Source organism: Aulonocara stuartgranti (assembly GCF_965226115.1).
Source record: "Aulonocara stuartgranti genome assembly, chromosome: 19".
NCBI lineage: Eukaryota > Metazoa > Chordata > Actinopteri > Cichliformes > Cichlidae > Aulonocara > Aulonocara stuartgranti.
Window position 1 is genome coordinate 8,396,776 of NC_138955.1, and position 23,225 is coordinate 8,420,000.

At 41.3% G+C, this 23,225-nt stretch overlaps 2 protein-coding genes across 3 annotated transcripts in view; one reads left to right on the plus strand and one right to left on the minus strand.

Moving 5' to 3' along the window:
* Positions 1–1,808: 1,808 nt before the first annotated feature.
* Positions 1,809–4,830, minus strand: marcksb (myristoylated alanine-rich protein kinase C substrate b). The gene is made up of 2 exons (XM_082516686.1): positions 4,428–4,830; positions 1,809–3,386 (listed from the first exon to the last, which is right to left on the minus strand). Exons 1-2 carry the CDS (start codon positions 4,521–4,523, stop codon positions 2,826–2,828), a joined length of 657 nt encoding a protein of 218 aa, XP_082372812.1. The 5' UTR covers positions 4,524–4,830; the 3' UTR covers positions 1,809–2,825.
* Positions 4,831–8,612: 3,782 nt separating this feature from the next.
* fyna (FYN proto-oncogene, Src family tyrosine kinase a) overlaps positions 8,613–23,225 on the plus strand; it is a 21,778-nt gene continuing 7,165 nt past the window's right edge. The window contains exons 1-5 of one of the 2 annotated variants that reach the window (XM_082516878.1): positions 8,613–8,814; positions 17,827–18,083; positions 20,623–20,719; positions 22,619–22,717; positions 22,941–23,044. In XM_082516878.1, coding sequence (XP_082373004.1) covers positions 17,837–18,083; positions 20,623–20,719; positions 22,619–22,717; positions 22,941–23,044 — 547 coding nt within the window. In that variant the 5' untranslated portion in view covers positions 8,613–8,814; positions 17,827–17,836. Of the gene's footprint in view, positions 8,815–14,827; positions 15,088–17,826; positions 18,084–20,622; positions 20,720–22,618; positions 22,718–22,940; positions 23,045–23,225 lie in introns of those variants that run through there. The other variant, XM_082516879.1, reaches the window with a different exon arrangement.

A 23,225-nucleotide genomic window follows, 5' to 3' on the forward strand; every position in this document is an offset into this window, starting at 1 on the left:
CATGGTCCTAAACAGAGGCTAAAATAGATTAAATAAAAAATCTCTCTCCACATGATGGCTACCAGTTGCCTGCTTGGCAGCCAAAGTTTACAAAGGCTACTCTACCATGCAAGCCTCAATATGAGAGTGCTGAATATAGTTTGGGTGTGGAATGAGGGACAGGGATGGTCCTTTGGCAGGGAGGCAGCTGTTTGATCTCGCTTGGGGGAAAGAGCGTGACAGCGGTTAGGTGAGGGGCCCAAGGGAAAGAAAAGAGAGGAAGCTGGCTGAAGTAAACTGCTGGGGATTGCCATCTGAGGGTACTTCCATTTGGAGATGGCCTGTGGTTGTTGCAATGAGGTGGGACAGCGCAGATGGAGAGCTGCCTCTGGCTGACTCCACAAGCCGCACTCTAAAATTATCTGCTGAGACTACGAAGAATAATTTACTTTGATATATTTTTGTTAGTAGGTTCACCTTGTATGTCTATCTATACAGTTGTGCATCTGTTTGGAAAGAAAGAAGCAACGCAAAGAGGAACCAGATGTTCTTGAGTAGGATGCAGAGAGATGTGTGTATGGCAGCATGTGAGGAACACTGGGTGTTACAAGAAGCAGCACGTCTCTCAACAACCTGACCAAAATGGACAAGCAGTTTAAGAAGCAGAAATAGAAGTATTATGTGTAAAACACACTCTTTTTGCGGTGGCCAGAGCTACGGTGTCCAAGGTTAGAGTGGGTGCAAAGGAAATAGAGGGTTTGAAATGTGCACGGGTAGAGCTGTGTGCTGCCAAAAAAACACCCTGCAGGAGTGTTTTGCTTTCTCCTCCACTCTTAAAAACATTCTGGTGTTTATGGGGTTTCATGGAAGGAATCTCGCACAGGCATCAATTCAGTCTATGCTGTTTGCGAAAGACACTAAACCTCCAGACGTCGTAAAAATGTTTGTTTCAAACACTATCATTTATGGTCCAAAACCAGAAACTGAGTTCAGATGCAACGCTACTGACCCTGAATCATGTGGCACAATTATGTTGTGTAGTTCCTTCATTGGTAAATCACTAAAAATACTATTGGGCAGCAATCATATCTCACTTTAGGTTCACTCCAGATTAAGTTTGTTTTAGGGAAAGAAATGTGCCTGTCTTAAACGCAACAAGGTCCTCAAAGGCCAACTTCACCAGCTAATTTATCATTACTTTTGCTCTAATTTAGTAAATGAGGTGAATATTTAAATAAGTGACCGTCGCCTCTTCATTACAAGGACTGCAGTTTTCTTCTAACATCTTGGAGTATTACCTCAAAGACTTTTGTCAAATTTAGTTTATGTTGATGTTGTGTAATGTATGTATGGTCGGAAGGGTAAGATGGCACTGGCAAAAGGTCAGCAGCCTTAACCTAATTTCCTTCGGGTCAACCTTCAGGATCAATAAAGTTTTATTGAACTGAGTTGAATTGAAAATCATTCCCCTCAAGGCTTCTAAAAGTAGGATAGGGGGCAGATCTAGACCCCTCTCCTGAGGAACTAGCTTACAGTTTGGATTTAGCAGACAAATACTTAGAATCCTAAATACAACTCATTGCATTAACAAAAAAGAAAAAAAAAAAAAAAAAAGCCTTCTGTATGTGTGAAATCTTTCAGTGCACCACACGATGGTGCTGTGAAACAAAGAATCTGTATATCTGTGGCTACAGCAGCCGACCTCAGCTCTGAATACCAGTCTAAACTCTCCCACTCCCTCTCCAGATTTATGATGGGTATTATAAAAGGGCAGCAGTGGTGTTTTTATGCTTTTTAAACATAAATAAAGGAGCTCAAGAGTGCCAATCCACATTTTGTTGCTTTATTCTTCAGCAGTACTCACATATAATAAACTGAACACCTTAATACCAGTTTGCAGATATTGTTACATTTCATGTTGAATAAGGTGAGTTTCATATACAAAACAAAAAGAGAAAAAAACCAAAAAAAAAACCCCCAATGCTGTTTAAAGACAGTACCCCCAACCACAGATTTATGTGCTTTCTTGTGTAGATTTTTAGGTATTGTAGTCATCACAGCTTGATGCGAAACTTGCTTAAAACATCTCCCAATTTTATTCAATCTTACAAATGGTGAAAAAACAAGAAAACTTCATTTACAATGGGTAATCTGTTAAAAACTTCAGTCATTTAGGTACATCTCAGTCATAAAACCAGTAATATCAAAGTCTATACAACGTGCATTACTACAGAGTTTGGAAACAGTGGAATCTAATGGAAAGTGATGAGCACCTACTGTTTTAACAGTTGACTAAATCTAGTTCATTCAGGAATGGTTTGTGTTCACAGGAGTGTTGAGCTTCAAGAGTTGTAAACAACTGTGCACTGCAATGACAACATTTAAGACTTGGACTTTCCCTTTAAATACCACAATGTGTCAGATCTTGCAGACACAGCTTTAGCTGCTACATCCAATTGCCCAGCACCAAACACTTTTGATTAAATATGTGTCAAATTCAGCAACGTGTTGACAGTCACGGTTTCATGTAGAAAAAAAAAAAAGAAAAAAAAATAGGGGGAAAAAAAAAAGTAAAATATTCCCACTCACATTTGCACTCTCACACTCACCCATATCACAAATGCAAGCACCAATAAGCAGTGAGGAAGCAGCACACTCTCCATTACACCTCCTGTCCATCACTGCCAGGGACATTGCAGTTATGGATGAGATGGTTGCAGAGTAGTAAACAAACACTAAAGCAAAAAAAACAAAAACAAAAAAAATCCCTGGTTTTAGACAAAGTCCTCGCATTCCTTCAGATGGGCTACATTGTCTCCTTCATTCTGTTGTCTGGTTCAGCAGGATTACTCGGCGGCAGCAGCGGCTTCTGGACTGGCTGCCGTTTCTGGCTCAGTAGGTGAAGCTTCAGCTGGCTTTTCCTCTCCTGCGGTTTCCTCTGCCTTCCCCTCCTCGGCCTTTGGCTCCTCAGCTGCAGCTTCCTTGGCTTCCTCGCCGGCCTCATCTGGCTTGGCCTCTTCAGTAGGTGCCTCAGATGTCGCCTTCTCCCCTTCGGCTGGTTCTGCTGCTGCTCCCGCACCGTCCTCTGTCGCCTCTTCGGACTCTTTCTTGGTCTTCTTGAAAGAGAAGCCACTGAGCTTGAAGGACGGTTTCTTGAAAGAGAAACGCTTTTTCTTCTGCTTGCCATCCTCGCTAGTAGACGGAGTGCCTTCCTCAGGTTTGGCAGAAGCTTCTCCATTTGTGGCGGCAGGCTCCTTCTCTCCATTGGCTTCGGCACCCTCTACCTTTTCACCTTCTTCTTTTGGTGCCTCCTCAGTAGGAGTGCTTCCATTGGCCTGCACTTCGGCTTTGTTGACTTCCTCTGTAGCAGGAGAGGTATCCCCATTGGTCTTGGCATGGCCATTTTCCTGGAAGAAAACAGAATAAAAATGAAATTACTGAACATGCACTTATTTAAGTTCATTAGGTCAAACACACTCATAAGTGTGTGCAGGGCTATCCCCTGCAAAGCCTGGTGTCCTGTGATATTTAATTATACTCACAGACTAGCAGTAACCAATAAGAAAAAGCTCCTTAAACTGCAACAACATCTGTTACCAGGAGAGTGACGACAGATCTGTGGCTTACAGCAGTAGGCTAGTTGCTTAGACGGTAGTACAACCGGGATCCACGAGGTGGCGTTCAGATTGAAGCCAGTGGAAACAACATAGGAATTCGCAACCCCCCCCCCATCATCTCATCCCTTCCTTTAAATGCCCCGTGTAGTCCACCAATGTGCACCATTTTTAAAATTTTCATGCACTTAGCTCATCCTACTCTTTTCTGCTTTTTATAGTTTGCGGATTCTGCGGCCCGTGTCTGCAACAAAAAAAAAGAAAGAAAGAAAAAAAAACCGTGGCTCATTTCGTCAATCTGGCAACAAAGGCGTGGTACCGTTTTTTAAAATGGCCATGCCACATTGAGAGCGGCCACAAACCCCTGCTGCACACATTTCAACCAAATGAATAAGCACAGGCGCAATGTTTAGACACAGGAGCCGCAGAACAGCTGCGATTATTTTACAAACAATTTAAAAAGAAAACGATTTTTAAATAATTCTGCGATCATCACTCACTGGAATAGTTGTGCAGCAACATTCAGGCATTTTTTTTGTAGGATGAATTAAAAAAAATACATTTGTGTATCAATTTAAATGATTTCACTTAAAAGTTTTAATATATAGTTTAAATGCGTTAGAGAAAATAACCTGAAACTGTGCATTTGCCGGTGAAAAACGTGCAGGCCTACATGTGGCCACTTTCCCTGAAAGCCGGTGAGCGTGGAGATGCGCTACAGGGAACATTGAGCACACCATTGACGCAACACATTGCTAAATTGAGGCAAAATTCCGCGTGCGCAATTAAGATCTGAATCATTCTTTTCAACAACAAAAAAGCCCACAAAACTACCTGTCCGTTCGTTTTTGCTGCAACGGCTGCACCTTCTGCTGGCTGTTCCACGGCGGCTTCCTCTTTTCCAGCGGTTTTGGAGATTTGTGCTCCCATGCTTTTGTTCCAACAAAGGGACCCAACCGATGAAATGAATGAACAAAGACCGCAAGCTTCCTCCCCAGAAAAATCAAGTCAAAAGCCGACTCCCCCTTCTGCAACCGAGGAATCAGCACGGAATCACGATGACCACAAAGGGACGTGCGAGCGCTTGCACAAGGAAAAAGTAGCTAAGGTGCGAAAGACGCGAATTCTTTCGATTTTTTTTCCCCGAACGGAGTTCCTTAATGGAGAAATTGGCCCCGCCGCAAATGAGATGCGGAGTACAACGCCCAAGTCCGCTGATGAATGGGCAATGGGGCTATGACGACAAAGCAATCCGGTCTCCACCAATCAAAAGTCCGAAATCCCAAAGAGTGGGGAGGTCATGGAGTGGCTGGCGGGGGGGAGGGGGGGCACGGACAATAGGAGAGACACAACAACATGGCTTACAACTTGTTTTTTCTTTTCTTTTCTTTTCCCAGAAACTTGATGTTCCATGTTTTGCTTTATATTGAGCATAAGGTTTAGATTAGACATATCTGATGATTCTCCCCTGGAAAAGTGCAAAATATTTGCTTGCACATAAACATGGCCACTGATTTGCACTGAAAATCGTCTGTTCTCTGTACCGGTAAATATTTTGTTTTGTCTAATTTCTAAGTGCATGATAACGGCGATTGTGTGCAACACAGCAATCATGTATATTTTTTACATATGTGTAATATTTTATAGAAAACACGGCTTACACTTTAGCCTAATTTGGCTGCAACAAAGAGCCCTAAAACTGTTCATCACAGCTTGTAAATGAATGCAAGCCCTCCAAACAACAGTATGTTCTGAAGGCTGGGTTGACTAAGCATCACTCAGCTGGTCTCACCTTATGTCATCATGGCACCCTACTGACATACGCCCCACTCAGTAAACAGACATCCCCTGTTACTATAAGACCATGTGCCCAAAACTTCTCTTATCCCTCTTCTTGCATAATAGTGTCTTGTCTGCTCCTTGCAGCGGGAGCATCCCAGTGACCCAGATATAATGAGAGTTTATGGCTCTCTGCTGCTGTCTGATCCAGCAGCCTGCAGTGCTCTAACTCCACCAGCAGCCACAAGTCTCCTCTCTCTGCTAGAGCTGCATGACCCACATCTCCATGGTTACTGTTAGTCCAAAATGGCTGCAAGGAAGAGGCAGTGCATTTGCTGAATAGGGCTTTAGAGATGGTGACTCTGGGAGGTGGAGAAGCAGGGTGAGAGTGGAGTGAAGACAGCCCGGCAAAGCACTCAGCAGTTTGTGGATTAGGGTGCCTTCTTTAACCCACCCTCAGCAGCCTAACTAGGCCACACTCATTGTTGTTATATTTTGATTAAATGCAAAGCTGTAGCATAATTATGATGAGCTGCCATAAATATGATAACATGGGGAGAAAGCATAAAGATGTTTGTTTAACTTTCATTCTTTTTAACAGGCCACATTTTTAAGTCAGCATCTACATTTATCAGTATCACAGTTTATTGTGATCATTTGTTTGCTTTTGTCAAATTCATAGAGTAGTTACACTATCCTAGTTAAATAAAAATAAATACAAAATATAGAGTTTTAGTATAAAAGCACTTATTTCTTTTTATTGTTAATAGCCATGCTAAAACCCAAGGGAGTATACAGCTCACATACAGAACCATGAAGCATTTTAAGCTCATTTCCAGTAACAACTATTGCTATCCTGAGTTTTTTTTTTTTTATTGAATATTTCTGGTCAGACACATATAACAGACAAAATGTGAGTTTCTTCATATCCTATTAAAGCTGAAGAGCTGAACCAATTAGCCAGCTGCCACAAAATATGGATGAAATTTGAAGTCTGTATAATTACGGCGAGCTGTTCTTTTGTTTTTTCTTTATTTTCTTAATTTTATTGTCTTTTATTTTTATTCATTTGGCAGTGGCAGGTTTGGTTTTTAGCTCCTGTCTTTATGTCAGAGTGTATATGAGCAAGTCATTATTTGTGACTACTGTGAATAAAAATGTTATCATTTTTTATAGATAGCTGATAAATACTAACAGCTGAAAAACTGAATGAATGTTAAGTGAATGGAGGAAATTTATGAAATTTATTTATGAAAATATCCAAATCATTTGTCATTAGTAAGAGTGACATGAGGGTGCTTATACATTGCTTACCTGGGCAAACGATGGTAACAGGATGAGGAGAAGGCAAGCAAATGGAGGCAGTTTTGTGCTCCTGCCAATGTTGTACTGGGAAATCCTGCGATCTGACTTTCATGTGGACGTTGCTTTGACATGTACTGCCCACCTTCTCTTCACAGCAGCAGCATTTCTTGATAGCAGTGCACCCACACAGTGGTTTGAAGGCTATGGAAAAGAGTTCAAGGTGTTGATTTGGCCTCCAAAATCCCCAGAAGTCCAGTCTGTAGTCAAGTTCACAGACCACAGGACAACTTCAGAGCTCTTGTGGATTCTGTACCTCAGCGGGTCAGGGCTTGAAAGCACAAGGGGACTTACACAGATGATTGATGGATGCACACTGAAACACTCTTACTTTAGTGCAGTACGCATGGAAACAAAAGTACTGTAACTTTATTGGACTTCCCTTCAAGTGCAATATTCAGTGTAACATTGTCACTGTGATCATTTTAAAACCTTTTATAGAAGTCATGTGATTGATTTAGACTATAGGTGTCAAACATAAGACCTGTTGGCCAGACCTGCCTTGGCAAAGGGCTGAACAGCACTTGTACTTAAAGAAAAGGGAGCATGGTGTATGTGTAGATAAAATTATTTAGGGGAATCGTTTTTCTGTTATCATCCACTTGGATTGTACAGATTGGATTGTATTTGGACAAGGAACTAAAAGGAATTTCACACATCTTGATTAGATTGTATATAAGGGTAAAACTTACGGCAGAGGTAGCCTGAAGATAGCCTGAAGTTTCACAACCCAGTGGATGAATATCTGATTTCCCAAAAAGCTCATTCTGTTCATCTGGACATACAGTTGTTTGTATGTGTGTGTTTTGGATGAATAAGTGTTTTAATCTGTCTTTTGTCTAGACCTAATTTCCATTTTTAGGTAGCGTACAGAATGTTTTTTCTTTCTGTTAAAAGGGAGTTTTCCTTCCCACTCTCGCCAAGTGCTTCCTCATAGAGTGTTGGGACTGAATGGGTTAACAAGTCTGAAACTGAAGGAATGCAAAGTAAATGGAGGTTAGAGGTCAGCATTGGGATTCATTACTAAAGCATAAGTGGTCAATTCTGAATGACTACTGTCTTCATTGCATGTTTAATTTTCACAAAACATTCCCAATCAATGCTGAAATTTTGCTGGTGTGTCATTATCGCAACAGAAGAGAAACACATTTTCATGTGTGTACTGTATACTCTCTGTCTGATATTCATCAAAATAATAATAAAAAAATATCAACAATTATTTAAAATATTTTTAAGTCTTTCAAACAAAAAACTCATGCAAACTATATATAATTGTATTTATATAATATAATTGCACTGATCCCTTTAATTATTTCAATAAATAAAAACGCTACAGATGTGTTGAATTTCATTTTGCATCATATCTGTGCATCTGTGTTTTACTCGCACTAAAAGGCGAAAGAAGCTACTAAATAGAGCTCTACGTTACTTGAACAAAAACAGAGAATTTGCCAACCTTGCCCCGTTTTTCAGTCATACTCCAAAGAGGAGGAGGTGCCCGGCCACACATTGTAATCTCTCATTGGAGGAAAGCGGTGTCAGTCGAAGCTACTGGTCGGTGTGGATCCGCATCAAGCGTACGCAATAACATCTGCGTCAAGACAACCAGAGACAGACCCAACAATAAAACACCATATGCTGCCCAAAATAAAACCACCCTAGCAGTTTACTTTTCTAAATAAGTATTTTAGTGGCTTATTATTGTTTGAAAGCGATAAGAAGTAGTGGAACTACTAAATCTTGAAATACCTTGAATTAATTTTGGTTCCACAAACATGCCTTTTAGCGTTGCTTTCGTGCAATATCGATTTTTACAAAAAGCTTTGCCAACCAGGAGATTTATTTTGATAGTACTTGGCGGAAGCTGCAGTTTTACTGTGGTGAACTTGACCCCCTGCGCCTTCGTCATCATCCGTACACACGGCGGCGACAGGAGCTCCTGTATCGGCAGGGACGGGTCTCCCACCGCTATTCTCTGTCTGTGCGGAGGAAAAACACTGACAGAGAAGAAAGACGACCGCGAATTTCCTCCACGAAGCTCCCTCTGGAAACTCCGATGGATTAATTTGATTTTTCTGCGGTGAGCGCGCTTTTCTTTTTCTTCTGTTGAATTTCAATTGGTGCGCCAGCCTTGTCCCCTATTTTGCGCTGTGGAAAGCGAGTTGAATTCATCTCGAGAGGGAGAGAGGCAGAGAGAGCAGATGAGATAAATAACACATTTTGAGTGGCTGCAGTCACGCCAATCTTTACTCCGAGTCTTCCTCGGAGGGCTGGCTTTGTGTGGTTTGCGTAAACATTGCCCTCGTTGAGGAAAAGACTGGGAGAGCGGTGATGGTGACTGTGGATGATGTTTTGCAGTGATTCTGGAGAGGGGGCTCTTGTGTTGCAGCAGGGATGGATGCGCTGCAGAACAGAGCTGACCACTGAGGCCATGCACACACACACACCTAATAAACGCCAGGCTGGCCTTCGGACAGCCTCTTAATTGTTTAACTCCACAGGAATTATCATATGCTTTGAGTTAATTGCATTGCCACGCTGCTAAACATCCAATTAAAGCTGTTCCAGTCGGGTTATCTCATGTGTCTGGAGGTGCAGCCATCCATCTTGTGAGCAAACACTGGGGATGATATGTGTGAGCTAACCCCACTGTTACCCATGTGCAATAAGTTAGTCAGCAGTTATTGTTTTGGTTGTTAAATTGTTCAGTCAGCTCCCTGAAGGCCTGAGTTCAGCCTGCCTATGAATGAGTGCACAATTGGTGTGCATGGTATGTATTAAATTTGAATGAAAGGAGTTGGATGTTGTGCTTCGTGGACCGTGCACTTTTCCCCCTTCAGGCTCGCTCTCCCTTATACAGTTCAACCTGCTGGCGCATAATCTGCCAAACCTGAAATAAGTTATAAAGAAATGCAGATGCTTTTCAAAATAAGGCTCAGTTGATAACTTTAGTTTAAGACCATTTTGTTGGTTTTTAAGATTTTTGGAAGGTGTTGGTTTGTTTTGACATCTACTGTGATGATTATCATTGTAAAATTAATCTGTCAAGCAGCAGAAAATAAATTAGCACTTAACTGTAAGATCATCATTAAGCCACATTTGAAGATATTTTTCTAGTTTCTAAAATGTGAGCATTTTCCATTATTCTAAATATTTAGGAAGACTTAGTTGTTTGGGGGTCTGAAAAAAATCAGGTTTCATTGATGGAAATTGCAGTGGGTATATTTTTTTGTATTCTGATGTTTTGGGCACTAAACTAATGAAAAGTGTAAAACAGCCACACATTTTTAGCATTTTTTTATTAATAATATAAATAAATCAAACAAGTTGCAATTTATTTCTTTTTTTGGGGGGGGGGGGGTTGCATCTGCTAATTGGCTTATCGTTGTAGATCTGCGTCCAGCACTTGTGCGCCATGTGGCTCGTGCCAGTGTTTTACACTTTCCATCAACTCAAGTGCGATTTTTAGTTCTGCCAGAAACCTTCCATCCTCCGTTCCTGTAAACCCACCTCATCATGATTTCCACTGGATTCTTGCATCGACCATTACCCTCCACTGGCACAAGATTTGGAAAGAATCATTTAAACCCTCAGTTCAGACTGTCAGGCAGAAGCAGCAAGAATCTGCTCTGGTATCTGGATAACACTTTTTTCCTGTTTGGAAAGTGTTCACCTAGTCTGCACTGGTCTCGCTGACTGAATAGACATACACAATGGGATCGGTGATTTAACAACATGACTCAAGAAGCTCAAGTATAGACACTGTGACACTAAAACACAGCTAGGCTTAAACCCACACGCACGTACTGTATGAATCTCAGCTGCGTGTTTTATAACTAGCTCTGTTCATTCAGCACACGAAGAATGCTTTGAAAGCTTTAACAGTGTTTCATTGTGCTCATAATCTTGTAGCAGAGTGAAAAGTGGCCATTGTCTCGTTGTTGATACACTGAATGAACTCGGTTGTCTGACACAAGCAAATGTTGTAACTATTCAGAGAATGGCAGCCATAAGGAGGAGATTGTCAGCGTTGTACCAAATCCAGCAAACATAACAGTGGGTTTCACGTGCATTCAAATGTCACACAGCTTTTCTTAAAAAGGAAAAAAAAGATCCTCTGTTGGTTCGTTGGTCTCGTCTTTGTTCCATGATCAGAACGTTGAATTATGGAGTTGAATAAGGTCACAGTGAGTGCGATGCCAGTGGGAGGCATGTGGGAAGTTTGACCTTGTTTTGTGCCTTGTCAGTGATCTGAGTGTAAAAGGACCCCCACACTTCAACTTAAACAGGATACCTTTTAAGAAGATGTGTTGAATTGCAAAATAGACTGAGGAAAGACTGTATTCTGGAGGGATTTGTTAGTTCGTAGAGGTTAAATTATCACAACATTGCCAGATGTAATGCTCAATTGACCATAATTTCCACAGTTTATTAGTCAAAGCCACGTTTCAATTTGTTTTTCTAAGCTGAAATAATATCTTGTAAACTTGTTACCATTAGGTTCACATGTAGCAATTACTCTGCAGACTTGTATGATTATTTTATATTGTAGCATTAAGACTTTATTGATCTCCAGAGAGTGAGAGATTAATAAGGTTACAGCATTTTAAGGAAAATCTAAAAACATAAAAATTACTTAAAATGATGAAATGATTGAAGGACTTGCTGAAGTCAGTCAGTTGCACGTAATGTTACATACTTTCCCTGAGCTCAAAGTTATGCACAGATAGATACATATTTCATAATCTTGTAACACTTAGGAAATCGTCAGATGTTCCCTTTTTAGAAGCTGCAGATGTTACACTCATTCTTACGTAATTCTTAATAAAATAATTGTTGCTGTTTAGGGAATTTCAGTCTTTTTCTTTTTCTTTTTTTTTTAGTCTTACACATCCAATTATCTTTTTTGTTCTTGCTCGTAACACAAATCAGACTGCAGATATATTTGTTTTTCAGGCCTGACTGAGTCTCTCCTGGTAAATCCATCAGTTAGTCTGTGCGACCCTGACATGTCTGTCCTTTTAATAGAGTATATTGATTGCAGCTTTACTCCAAATGACCCACTATCTCATTATGGCCTCCAGCGCTATGACTGTTGTTATGGATGATTAACACTCAAGCTTGTGCGGCATCAAAATAAAGGCTTTCATTTGGGTAAATTAATTTCCAGTTGAGCCGAGCGGTTGTGACAGATAAAGTAAAGCTGACCCCGTTGCTGTGTGTTTGGTACCCATTCAAAAAAAACTGCTTGTTCAGTGGTGCATTTGATAAAATAGTGTGAAAGCCGATAGTTACTAAAAACAGGTTGTGGATTTACCTGTGGTGGTAGGCGTGATGGAAGTCACTGCAGAGGGTGTCCTGCAGCGATATTCACAGATATTCCTAAAATTCCTCACATTTTTTGATGTTTCAGTTTACATATGTTCCATGAACACCTCATTTATGGTCAGCTTCTTTAAAAAAAAAAAAAAACCTCAACATTTTAACACAGATTTTGTGAAAATTAAAAAATTAAACCAAAAACACCAACAGCAGAAAACTGCAATTTATTGTCCACTTGAGGCTTGCTCTAAAAGGAGTTGGTTTCAGTCCAATTTACAGCTGATGGTAAATGGTAAGTAGCAAAAACGTTTTAACACGTTTTTGGTGAAAAACTTGAGGCCTCTCACCTTTTCCTTCTCTTTGGCTTTTGAATTAACTCTTACAGCACATTGCAATCTTGTCCCCGAAGGACCCTCCTGATCACGCCATTGTCACTCTCTCTACAGCAAGCTGCTCATTTGGGTCTGAAAATAGCGTGATGATTGCTATTGCAGAGGCTGAGGTGGTCATGCAATACCCAGGCTGTGCCATGAAAGGGAACAAGCCCCGAGGCTTTGATGCCATCATCTGCTGGTTTGGTGTGGGGGGTTTGAGTAGACTTGCGTGTGTCTGTGTCCATCTCCACCATGATGAAATGCAGCGAGAGCACCAATCTAAAACTTATGTTGTGATCTCATACGTAGTGTTGACTCATGTGTAACCGGAGAGCAGAAATGTATCTATGATGAACGCTCGTGAAACTCTTATTAAATTACCGTGTAAATGTGAAAAGCTGCTGATTCACCGACTCATCTAAAGGATTCTTTATCTTGTAAATATGAGATTATTAATTGGAATCGCAACACAGACATGATTTAATGTTTACAAATACACACTGTGCAATAAAAAGACCACACAGGGAACATGTATGAATACTATATTAAGGCAAAATGTTATAGATTCTGTGCAGCTGAATGGTAAATGTATGCTAAAGCTACAGTAATCCCTAGTCTTTTTAACTTGAAGAGCAAGATTTTCATAATCCCCACAGGCAGCACAACGACATGAGATTTCCCCTCATTTACTCTGATCCCTGCAGGAGTGGAGGCAGTGCTATTTCAATCACTTGAGTTGAAGAGAAAATCCACCAGAAATCAGACTTCACCTGCTCAGTTAATATATTCTGGTGCTACGTTAGTCTTATTAACGCCACGTTTAGAGGTTTTTGTATCGACGGGGAAGGTGAGTAAAGAAATGCAGTAACTATGGGAAGTTAACATTCGTGGCCTTGATATTGTTTTTCTCTCTGTTGTGTATTCATAAGAATTTATTTTTATTTTCAATGCCTGACTACCTCAGGTCACCTCTGTCATTCGTGTGGACTTCGGGCACGGTCTTGTTAAATACAGTCATGTGATAGTTCCAAGTTCTAAAACGAAGTACCCTCATGATTCAGTAGTTTGTAGTAGAACAACCTTTAGAAGTTATAACTTGAAGCAGACGTTTTCTGTATGACGCACTTTCTTACATCATTGCGGTGGAATTTTTGCTCAATTTTCTTTTCAAAGATGGTTCAGTTCATTGAGGTTTTTAGACATTTGTTTATGCTCAGCTGCCTTAAGGTCCCACCACGGCATTTCAGTCAGACTGAGGTCTGGACTTCGACTGGGCCGTTACAACACTTTAACCCAAATGGCCAAGCTTTAGCTGTCAGACAGATGGCCTCACATTTAACTTTAGAATACTTTCATATGCAGAGAAGTTCATGGTCGAGTCAGTGACTGCAAGGTGCCCAGGTCCTCTGGCTGCAAAACAAGCCCAAATCACTCCCCCTCCCCCACCGTGCTTGACAGTTGGTGTTTGTGCTGGTACGCCTCGTATCTCCAAACATGGCTCTGTGTGTTATAGCCAAACATCTCTACTGTCCTTTAGACAGATGAGACCACTTCTGAGGCCACTTCTGTTTTAGACATTTTGTAGTTTGTTCAGATTCAACTTTGCAAACGTAAGCTGTGCTGTCATGTCCTTTTTAGAGAGAAGAGGCTTTTTCCTGGCAACCCTTCCAAACAAGCCATACTCATTCAGTCTTTTTCTAACTTTACAGTCATGAACTTTAATATTTAATAGCTAACTGAGGCCTGCAGAGTTTTTTGGGTTTTTTTTGCAGTTTCTCCGACCATTGAAGAGCCTGACCTTGGGCTGAATTTACTGGGACGTCCACTGTGGCATTGCATTACCCACACACCTGAATGCTTCAGTTATATGGACAAAACGTTTTCACATAACTGTACATTCATAGCTTTCCTGGCCAAATAAATACTGTAATGTCCCAAGCCGAGTGACAGTACTGGATATGTGGTTTTCTTTGTTTTTGTTTTTTTATTTTAAATTATTTGAATTGGACTGAAATCACGACGTGTCCCAGTCCTCCTTTTTTCTTTCTCCATACAATTTTGAGCCCTGATGAATTCACACTCATCGCCACCCAGTGTTAACTTGGTTTGGAGGCCGTCTTTGGTTACTGTCAGCTGTCCCGATACTAATGAAATCACTGCAACATGTTGAAAAGACACGTTTTGAACTCAACTGTGGAAAATCAATTCATTCTGCTGTGTTTGTAGTACTGCTGCTTCTTCTCCTCAGTGAATTGTTAGAGCGGATCCCCTTTTTGTTTTATATCAGTTCTCAGATGTCGATTAAAAAGTCAGAAAATACCCATCACAACATCCTGAAGTCTTCATTTACTTGCTTTGTCCAGCAAAAAAAGATAAAACAAACAGCAAAATAGGGCTGCCACGATTAGTCGACTAGTCACGATTATGTCGACTATTAAAATCGTCGACGACTAATTTAATAGTCGACGCATCGTTTGAAGCTTTGTAAGATCACAAAGGACGCAGGAATGAGTAGTAGGATTTAAGAGTGTAATAACGGACTGAAACAGAAGATGGCAGCACTGCATGTACAAGGATGCCAGCTGCCGTTAAACCCCGAAGAAGAAGAAGCTGTGTCCCAGAATTCATAGCGCAGCTGTCAACAATGGCGGCAGCTAGTTAGTTTTAACTTTACTCTTATTATTCTTTCTTGGTCACAAAATAAACGTTTAACATATTTTCAGGCGAGAATGTAGCTGTGTAAACCTCAAATATCTGCTCAGTTTATCAAGACACCACATATTTTCAAAAGCGCTCCGACGTTTTCGGAGACGTCTGTTACCCACTAGCTCGTTAGCTAGGCGGGGGCTAGGCTCACTAGAGCCGTGAGAACACCGGACTCCCGGCAAATCGTTTTCAAACCCACTGCCGTCTTTCGCTAGTCAGGTTAAACATATATATAAGTCACTTAGATAACTTAAAAATGTTAGTGTTTGGCTTTCTTTAGTATTTTATTTGTTCCTGAGTAAATCGGTTTGGCTGAGATTAAAGTTATAGTTTTTGCACAGCTAAAACTGTCAAGCAGACAGCTGATTATCAGAAGTGTGAGACGCTGGAGAATATACTCCGGTGTCCTGTTATATTTTAGAAAGCAAGGAGTTTATTAAACTTCACCGAAACAATCTGCAAATTTCATTAAAAATTAATAAACGACCATCTTGTCTTTATTTTTAGTTAGCACAAACACTTCAAGCTGTAAGCTAATGATAGTTATATAAGACCAGATGCTGCTGGTGCAATAAGCTGTACCTGTACGTCCAATGGATGATGATCTGATTAGTCGACTAATCACAAAAATAATCGGTGACTAGTCGACTATCAAAATTATCGTTTGTGGCAGCCCTACAGCAAAACCAAGTGTGGAAGCACTGAAAAGTCCACGTATTCGCTTTGAATATTGCTTTATTGCCATATTGCCATTCATATATAGGATTTTTACATTTAAATATATCAGCTGTACTTTAGAGCAACGTGCTGTAAATACCAGAAGATTGGAGATATAAATATAGATGTCAAAACAGATTATTTTATATCTGAAGGATTATTGGAGACGCAACAGCAGCCGTGCTTCTTGTATTTCTGTCTGCGGTCTCTGCTTCGGTCAGAGCTTATACTGTAATGCTGCTGGGCTCGTTTCTTCTTCTGCGTATTTTATGGGGTTTTATTGGCAGTAATGAATCACAGTGATGTCGGTCTCTCTGCAGCAGTTACATCCTTTTGTTACTTAAGCAAACTGGAGCTAAGCTGTATAGTGTGGCAATAATGAAATCCTGTATACAGAAGGAAAACTCAGTTTTTGGTGTCAGAGTCCCTCTTGGTACTTTTTCCATGCAGGCAACACAGCAAGGATTTTTCTTGTCGAATGAATGAATGAATGAATACAATTTTATGCAGCAGAATTCGTTTTTCTAGCTGGTTAATCATCAGATGTAACGTGATCTTTCAGAGAAATCTGACCTCAGACTTAGCTTCTTCTGGACCAAACTGCTCTCTCTGAAGTATAATAGATAAGCATTGATGGGTTTACAACAACTTGCACTTGAAAACCACTTTTGGTGTTTTGCAACTTTGCAACAACAATAATCATTTCAAGATTTTGACACTGCACCATCATGTGACCTCTTCTCAAAGAGGGCATTATTTCCCGTTCATCTGATACGTTCATGCATTTTCTCCTCATCTACATATAGTGCTTGACTTGTTACATTCTGCAGCATTTTCTCCCACTGTGCAGCAAGTGACACATCTGTTTGCACTTTTTGCCTGTGCAGGCATTAAAGTTTCTTGCTAGTAAATGTAAAACAGGCCTGAAGGGTTTGATCTTATACTGTGTAGCTTTGCTTGTAAGCATTAAGCACCAGTCCTTCAAAAACAAGCCTGTGGTTCCTGCTTGTTTTCTGCTTGGAAAATAGTTTCCTTAGAAAGACGTGCTTATTTTCCAATATTAGCAACATTACCTGCTGTATAAAGGCAGATTGTGCTTTTTGGGGGGTTATACAGCTGGGGTAAAGAGCACTGGGATGATTTCCCTTGTCCTCGATCTGTTGCAGTGTTTACTTTTGTTCCGAACACCACCTCTCTCCGTTCACCGACACTGTAAACAAGTATGTTTCCAATTAGCTGCCTCTGAAGTCAGCTGCCTGCTTATGCCATTGAAAGACAGCGCTGCTGCCGGGGCCCTCTTCTTAGACATGCTGAACCGGTTTCACGAGCTTCCAGGGCTTAAAGGGGGGGTTGGGGAGTGGGACACGGCGAGCCAAAATGTTCATTAACTTAACTGGGTCTGCAAAGACGGTAAGGCTCTTTTTAATTGACAAAGCAGAAAGCAGGCTGTGTCCCTCATTTCAAAAACTGGTTTATCTTTGCTTTAGTGAGGACAAATGTTCCATCAGCGCGCGTGTGCGTGGCTCCTTGTAAAGCAAACAAAAATAAAGTAAATGCTCTCTTGTAAAGTCAGTGGCTCGGTGTAGACTCTTCTCCTCAGTGTGGTCATGCAATCAGATGGAAAAGTAAACTGTGATAAGTAGGGCCATTAAATTGTTTTACGGCCAGTTTAACTGGATATTCTCAGCATAAAGCATTAATGCGAGCGTACATATGCAGCGGTCATATTTACCGAGCACATACAGCTGTGGTGCATTGTGTTCCTCCATTTAATTAGTAATGCATCTTTTAAAGCGTCGTGTTTAATTTCAGCCTAATTGAAAGATTTTTCAGAAGACTCTGTGGAGCTCTCAAAGGAAGCTCTGAAATAATGGGAATATTGAATCATAATTTCCCCAGTGGAGACGGCTTTTGAGCTATTATTTTACCTAAGTGCTAATTCCATCTCGCTCTCTTTCTCTCTCCACCCACAGACAGTAGAGAATGGGCTGTGTCCAATGTAAGGATAAAGAAGCAGCAAAACTCACTGATGACCGGGAGACCAGCCTTTCGCACAACTCGGGCTACCGCTATGGGTCCGACCCCACTCCGCAGCACTACCCCAGCTTTGGGGTCACCACCATTCCCAACTACAACAACTTCCACAGCGCAGCCTCGCAGGGAGTCACTGTGTTCGGAGGAGTCCACACGTCCTCGCAGTCTGGGACCCTGCGATCTCGGGGAGGCACAGGTAATATTAGACTGTGAATGAATGTGAGCTATTTTACATGTCTTAAAAATATTTGTCACCTTTTAAAGGGCTAATGTGCATAAAAACTGCAAATAAACGGAACATTTGCATAATTTGAACCTGAAAAATACATCCATCCATCCATTCGCGTCCGCTTATCCTGTTCAGGGTCGCGGGGGGCGCTGGAGCCTATCCCAGCTGTCATAGGGCGAGAGGCGGGGTACACCCTGGACAGGTCGCCAGTCTGTCGCAGGGCCAACACACAGAGACAGACAACCATTCGCACTCACATTCACTCGCACATTCACACCTATGGGCAATTTGGATTAACCAATTAACCTATCACCACTAAGTGCATGTCTTTGGACAGTGGGAGGAAGCCGGAGTACCCGGAGAGAACCCACGCAAACACGGGGAGAACATGCAAACTCCTCACAGAAAGACCCCGGCCTGATGGTGGAATTGAACTCAGGACCTTCTTGCTGTGCGGCAACAGTGCTAACCACTGTGCCACCGTGCTGCCCTGAAAAATACATGAATAGAAAATATCACATTTTAAAAATGATATGAATTTGGTTGCCCGGAATAAATTCACTGAGTACCCTGTTGGAAGATAAACTTACACGCTGTTAAGTAATGGGTCAAATTACAAATAAAATGTCTAATTTAAACTGTCTAAAAATGTCTCTGAAGGCTGCTAGCTGCCGGGTAGGATGGATCCATTCTTTCATGTTGTTGTGTGCTTACAGAGCCAGGTGGCTTTATGAGTTAGTGTTGTTTTCTCGTCAGCTCAAAGCAGTCTGGCTATTCTCCTCTGACCTCTGGCATCATCAAGACATTTTCACCCCGAGAACTGACACTCACTGTATATTTTCTCTTTTCCGGGCCATTCTCTGCAAACCCTAGAGACGGTTGTGTGGGGAAAATCCCATCAGGTCAGCTGTTTCTGAAACACTGTGACCAGCCCATCTGGCGCCAACCACCTTTAAGTATTCAAAGTCACTTAAAGTCAAAGTCACTTAAATGACCCTTCAGTTTGAACTTCAGCAGGTCATCTTGACCATGCGTACAGGCCTAAATGCACAGACTTACTGCCAAGTGACTGGCTGATTATAGATTACACTGATTAACAAGTGTATGGCCTGTGAATATAGATGTTTAACAAAAAAAACAGCTTATGTTGGCTTGTCAGCTTTCTGTTCTCAGAATTACAGGCTCAACTTAAATAACGGGTGAAGTTCGTGGCTTGTGTGCCATTTACTAAATGAATAAGTGAGCCTTCTCTTGTGTGTAGTAGAGCCTCAAAATGAATAGAAATGCCCTAAATTATGACCAGTTCACTGTGAAGAACAATGACAGAGAGCAGACTTTTTGCTGAAGAGCGCTTCAAATGGGGAGAAATAAGCTTTACACTCTTTTGCTCGAAATTTGAAAGCTTCGTATCATCAGATTTATAAATCGCCACCATCCTTGCTTTGATGTCTGTGACGTACTTTGAACCCTTTTTGCGGTTGAATAAAACCAACATCTTTGAAATTGCCGTCGCCAGCTCGCATGAACAAGAAACTACTCTAAGAGGGGGAATGAGAAATAAAATGCATGTCTAATTTGTACAGTGAAGACTTGAGGCGTAAGAAACTGAAACTATAACAGATGTAGAGCCGAAACTTGATCTGATCTGCAATGACCTCAACGGACAGTGTGCAGATTTGGTCGACATTAGGATTGCAGCTTGGAGGATTTAGATCAAATCAGAAAATGAACACTTACAGTTTTAGGCTTATTAACAGATACTGGCAGATTTTTGATTGGCTTCCCTCATCTAGACCATGATAGCACCAAGTAGTATCTATATTTGCTCGTTAGGTCTGCAGTTTTATGTTAGTTAAGTAGGCATCACAAGTCAGTTAATAACAAAAGTTGTTTTTGTGAAATCTTTTTTACCCCATCAACTTTTTTTTATTATATTTTTTGCCTTTTTAGAGTCTAAGTGCTCCTTTCTTGTTAAACTGAGATCATACAGCTGTCATTAAGGTATCAGGACATAAATCCAAATCAGTTAGTGGCAAAGAGTTTGCTTCTGTAAGCTAAGCTTTGTGTCACACCTGTAGCAATTAGCTTTTTAATATGAATGTTTTACTTTATTTGAAAAAATAAAATGTCCCACACAAGTCCTTAAAAGTAAAACATCACCATAAATCACAAACTGCGCTGAAACATCTCAAGAGTCTCCAAATTGTTGCTTTTATTTAAAATTTCTATAAGCGAAAAACTCCCACAATTCTTTTTAAGTTAGCGCTGCTAGTGAGATGTTTGGAAAGATAAAAGAGTAGAAATTTGTTTTGTTTCTAAGGTGAAAATAATGCAGCAGATGGGGTGTAAAGAATAAACAAAGAAGGCAGTAATATTTATTGCCGTTACATAAGCCCCATGTGTTAGACAGATGAACGAACCCTACAGTAAAAATGGAATGAAAAACCCACCGCCATAATATTTCAGCCACATAACCACCACATGCAACATTTTTGTTTTGCGGCAGGGGTGACTCTCTTTGTGGCCCTTTATGATTATGAAGCCAGGACCGAGGATGACCTCAGCTTCAGAAAAGGGGAGAGGTTCCAGATCCTCAACAGCACGTAAGTGTGAAAACATCTGCATGACAGCACCAAAAGGGTGGTGGTTGTGTTTTCCTTCTCTGGTCCGGCTGTAACAAACGTTACACCGGCACCAATCTGACAGACTTAACCGGGTCTGTGAGGTTCTTGGATTCTCCTCACTTTTTGTGTAACTACAGTGATTTGTGTTGCTTTATCGCATCTTTATAGGAGAATTAAACAGTCAGACCATACTTGCGGGCTGTGCGTGGGCGTTTCCCATGGTAAATGCTGACTGACATCTGAGAGCCTCTGTTCTGTCTCCCTGTCATTTTGTGTTTTCTCTTTCGCTGAATCCAAACCAAGCATTTCCCCTAAATCCAACCAGTTATCTCAGCTACTCATGACAGTCAAATTTCAGTCCCTAACTCCAAACGGAATGGGAGGTCCTGCTGGAAACATACACTCACCAGCCACTTCATTAGGTGCACCTTCAGAACTGCCTTAATTCATTGTGACATAGATTCATCAAAGTGCTGCAGAGACTTTGGTCCATATTGACATGACAGCACGACACAGTTCTTGCAGATTTGTTGGCTGCACATCCATGATGTGAATTTCCTGTTATACCACATCCCAAAGGTGCTATATTGGACTGAGATGTGGTGACCGTGGAGGCCATTTGAGTACAGTGAACTCGTGTTCGAGAGCCAGTTTGAGGTAATATGAGCTTTGTGACACCAGACATTATCCTGCTAAAAGCAGCATGTCAAATATGGCGCTTAAACAATGCGCATTTAGTGTTTAGGAGCCCACCACTAACCTAAAGTAGATCCGCGTTGTTTACACCAGATGTCTGTCCCTTCTCTTCTGACCTCTGGCATCAACAAGGCATTTTCCCGTTCAAACCATTCTCTGTAAATCCTGGTTGTGCGGGAAACTGACACCAACAACCATGCCTCGTTCAGCGTCACTTAAATCCCCTTTCCTCCCCATTCTGATGCTCAGTTTGAGCATCAACAGGTCGTCAAGACCACGTCTACATGCCTAAATGCACCGAGTTGCTGCAACGTGATTCGCTGATTAAATATGTGTGATAGAAAGCAGTTGAAAGGTGTATCTAATAAAGTGGCAACGAGTGTAATTCTTTTTTTAAACCAGGAAATGGTCTATAACAAAGGGGAACCAACAAGCTATTGCTAGAACATTTACATATTTATATATAAATAATATATATTTTCACAAGGTTGGAGGTGATTCCCACTGGATATTATTTGGGATATAAGAAGCGCATTTGTAAATGGCCTGTATTTATATAGCGCTTTACTAGTCCTTAAGGACCCCAAAGCGCTTTACATATCCAGTCATCCACCCATTCACACACAGGTGATGGCAAGCTACAGTGTAGCCACAGCCACCCTGGGGCGCACTGACAGAGGCGAGGCTGCCGGACACTGGCGCCACCGGGCCCTCTGACCACCATCAGTAGGCAATGGGTGAAGTGTCTTGCCCAAGGACACAATGACCGAGACTGTCCAAGCCGGGGCTCGAACCGGCAACCTTCCGATTACAAGGCGAACTCCCAACTCTTGAGCCACGATCGCCCCGTGGCGACAAATGAGCAGACTGTCCGAACGTTGTCCTGAAAATTATAAAGCACTCAAATCATAGTTGCGAATGAAGAGCTTCAGCTGTAGTCAAATTTATGAATTCAAAAACTGAGTTTATAATTTTAATTTCAGAATGGTTAAATCACATAAGGGTGGTCATGCACGGGGGTCTCTACATTACAACTGCTTTGTCTTAGATTTGCACTAAAACAACAGCATTCAGAGTATTAAGAAGAGTGCGTTTATTTCCTTAAATGTAGTGCATCCACTCTGTTTACACGATGAGTAAATGGTGATCTAGCTCTGTTAAATCCACCCTCTCATTTTTCAGCGAGGGAGACTGGTGGGAGGCTCGTTCTCTCACTACAGGTGGAACTGGATACATTCCCAGCAATTACGTAGCTCCTGTGGACTCCATCCAAGCCGAGGAGTGAGTGAAACTTTTTCATTTGAGCACACGCTCTCACACACAGCCTCCACGGGTCTCCGAGGCACGGCAGCTTCATCACCAGAGAGCATAAATATTTCAGAAGTCAGCTCATTGCCTTTGTTAGATGTGACATGGTTGCACGCACAGTACAAATAGAATATTTAGGAAAGCACTGAAAACAAATTTCCCACATCTTTTTTTCCATTTCTCCTCCTTCCTTCAGCTGGTATTTTGGTAAATTGGGTCGAAAGGACGCAGAGAGGCAACTGCTCTCCAACAGCAACGCCAGAGGCACTTTCCTGATCCGTGAGAGCGAAACAACTAAAGGTACTCAAAACGAGATGGTGACTGTTTGAACGCTTTTAAACTTTAGGAAAACTGACAGGTGTTTGTACATAAGTAAAGGAGCACATTAAAGTGAAAGTAAGTAGAAGCAAATTATTTATGGATAAACCTAGAATAAGCCGTCAGACTAAAGATTGAATAACTTAAAATAACATCACAACCA

Coding starts and splice junctions, on each gene's coding strand:
- marcksb (XM_082516686.1), bottom strand. CDS start 4,523: ATGGGAGCACAAATCTCCAAAACCGCTGGAAAAGAGGAAGCCGCCGTG. Junction 3,387..4,427: donor CAGCAAAAACGAACGGACAG/GTAGTTTTGTGG, acceptor GTTTTCTTCCAG/GAAAATGGCCATGCCAAGAC.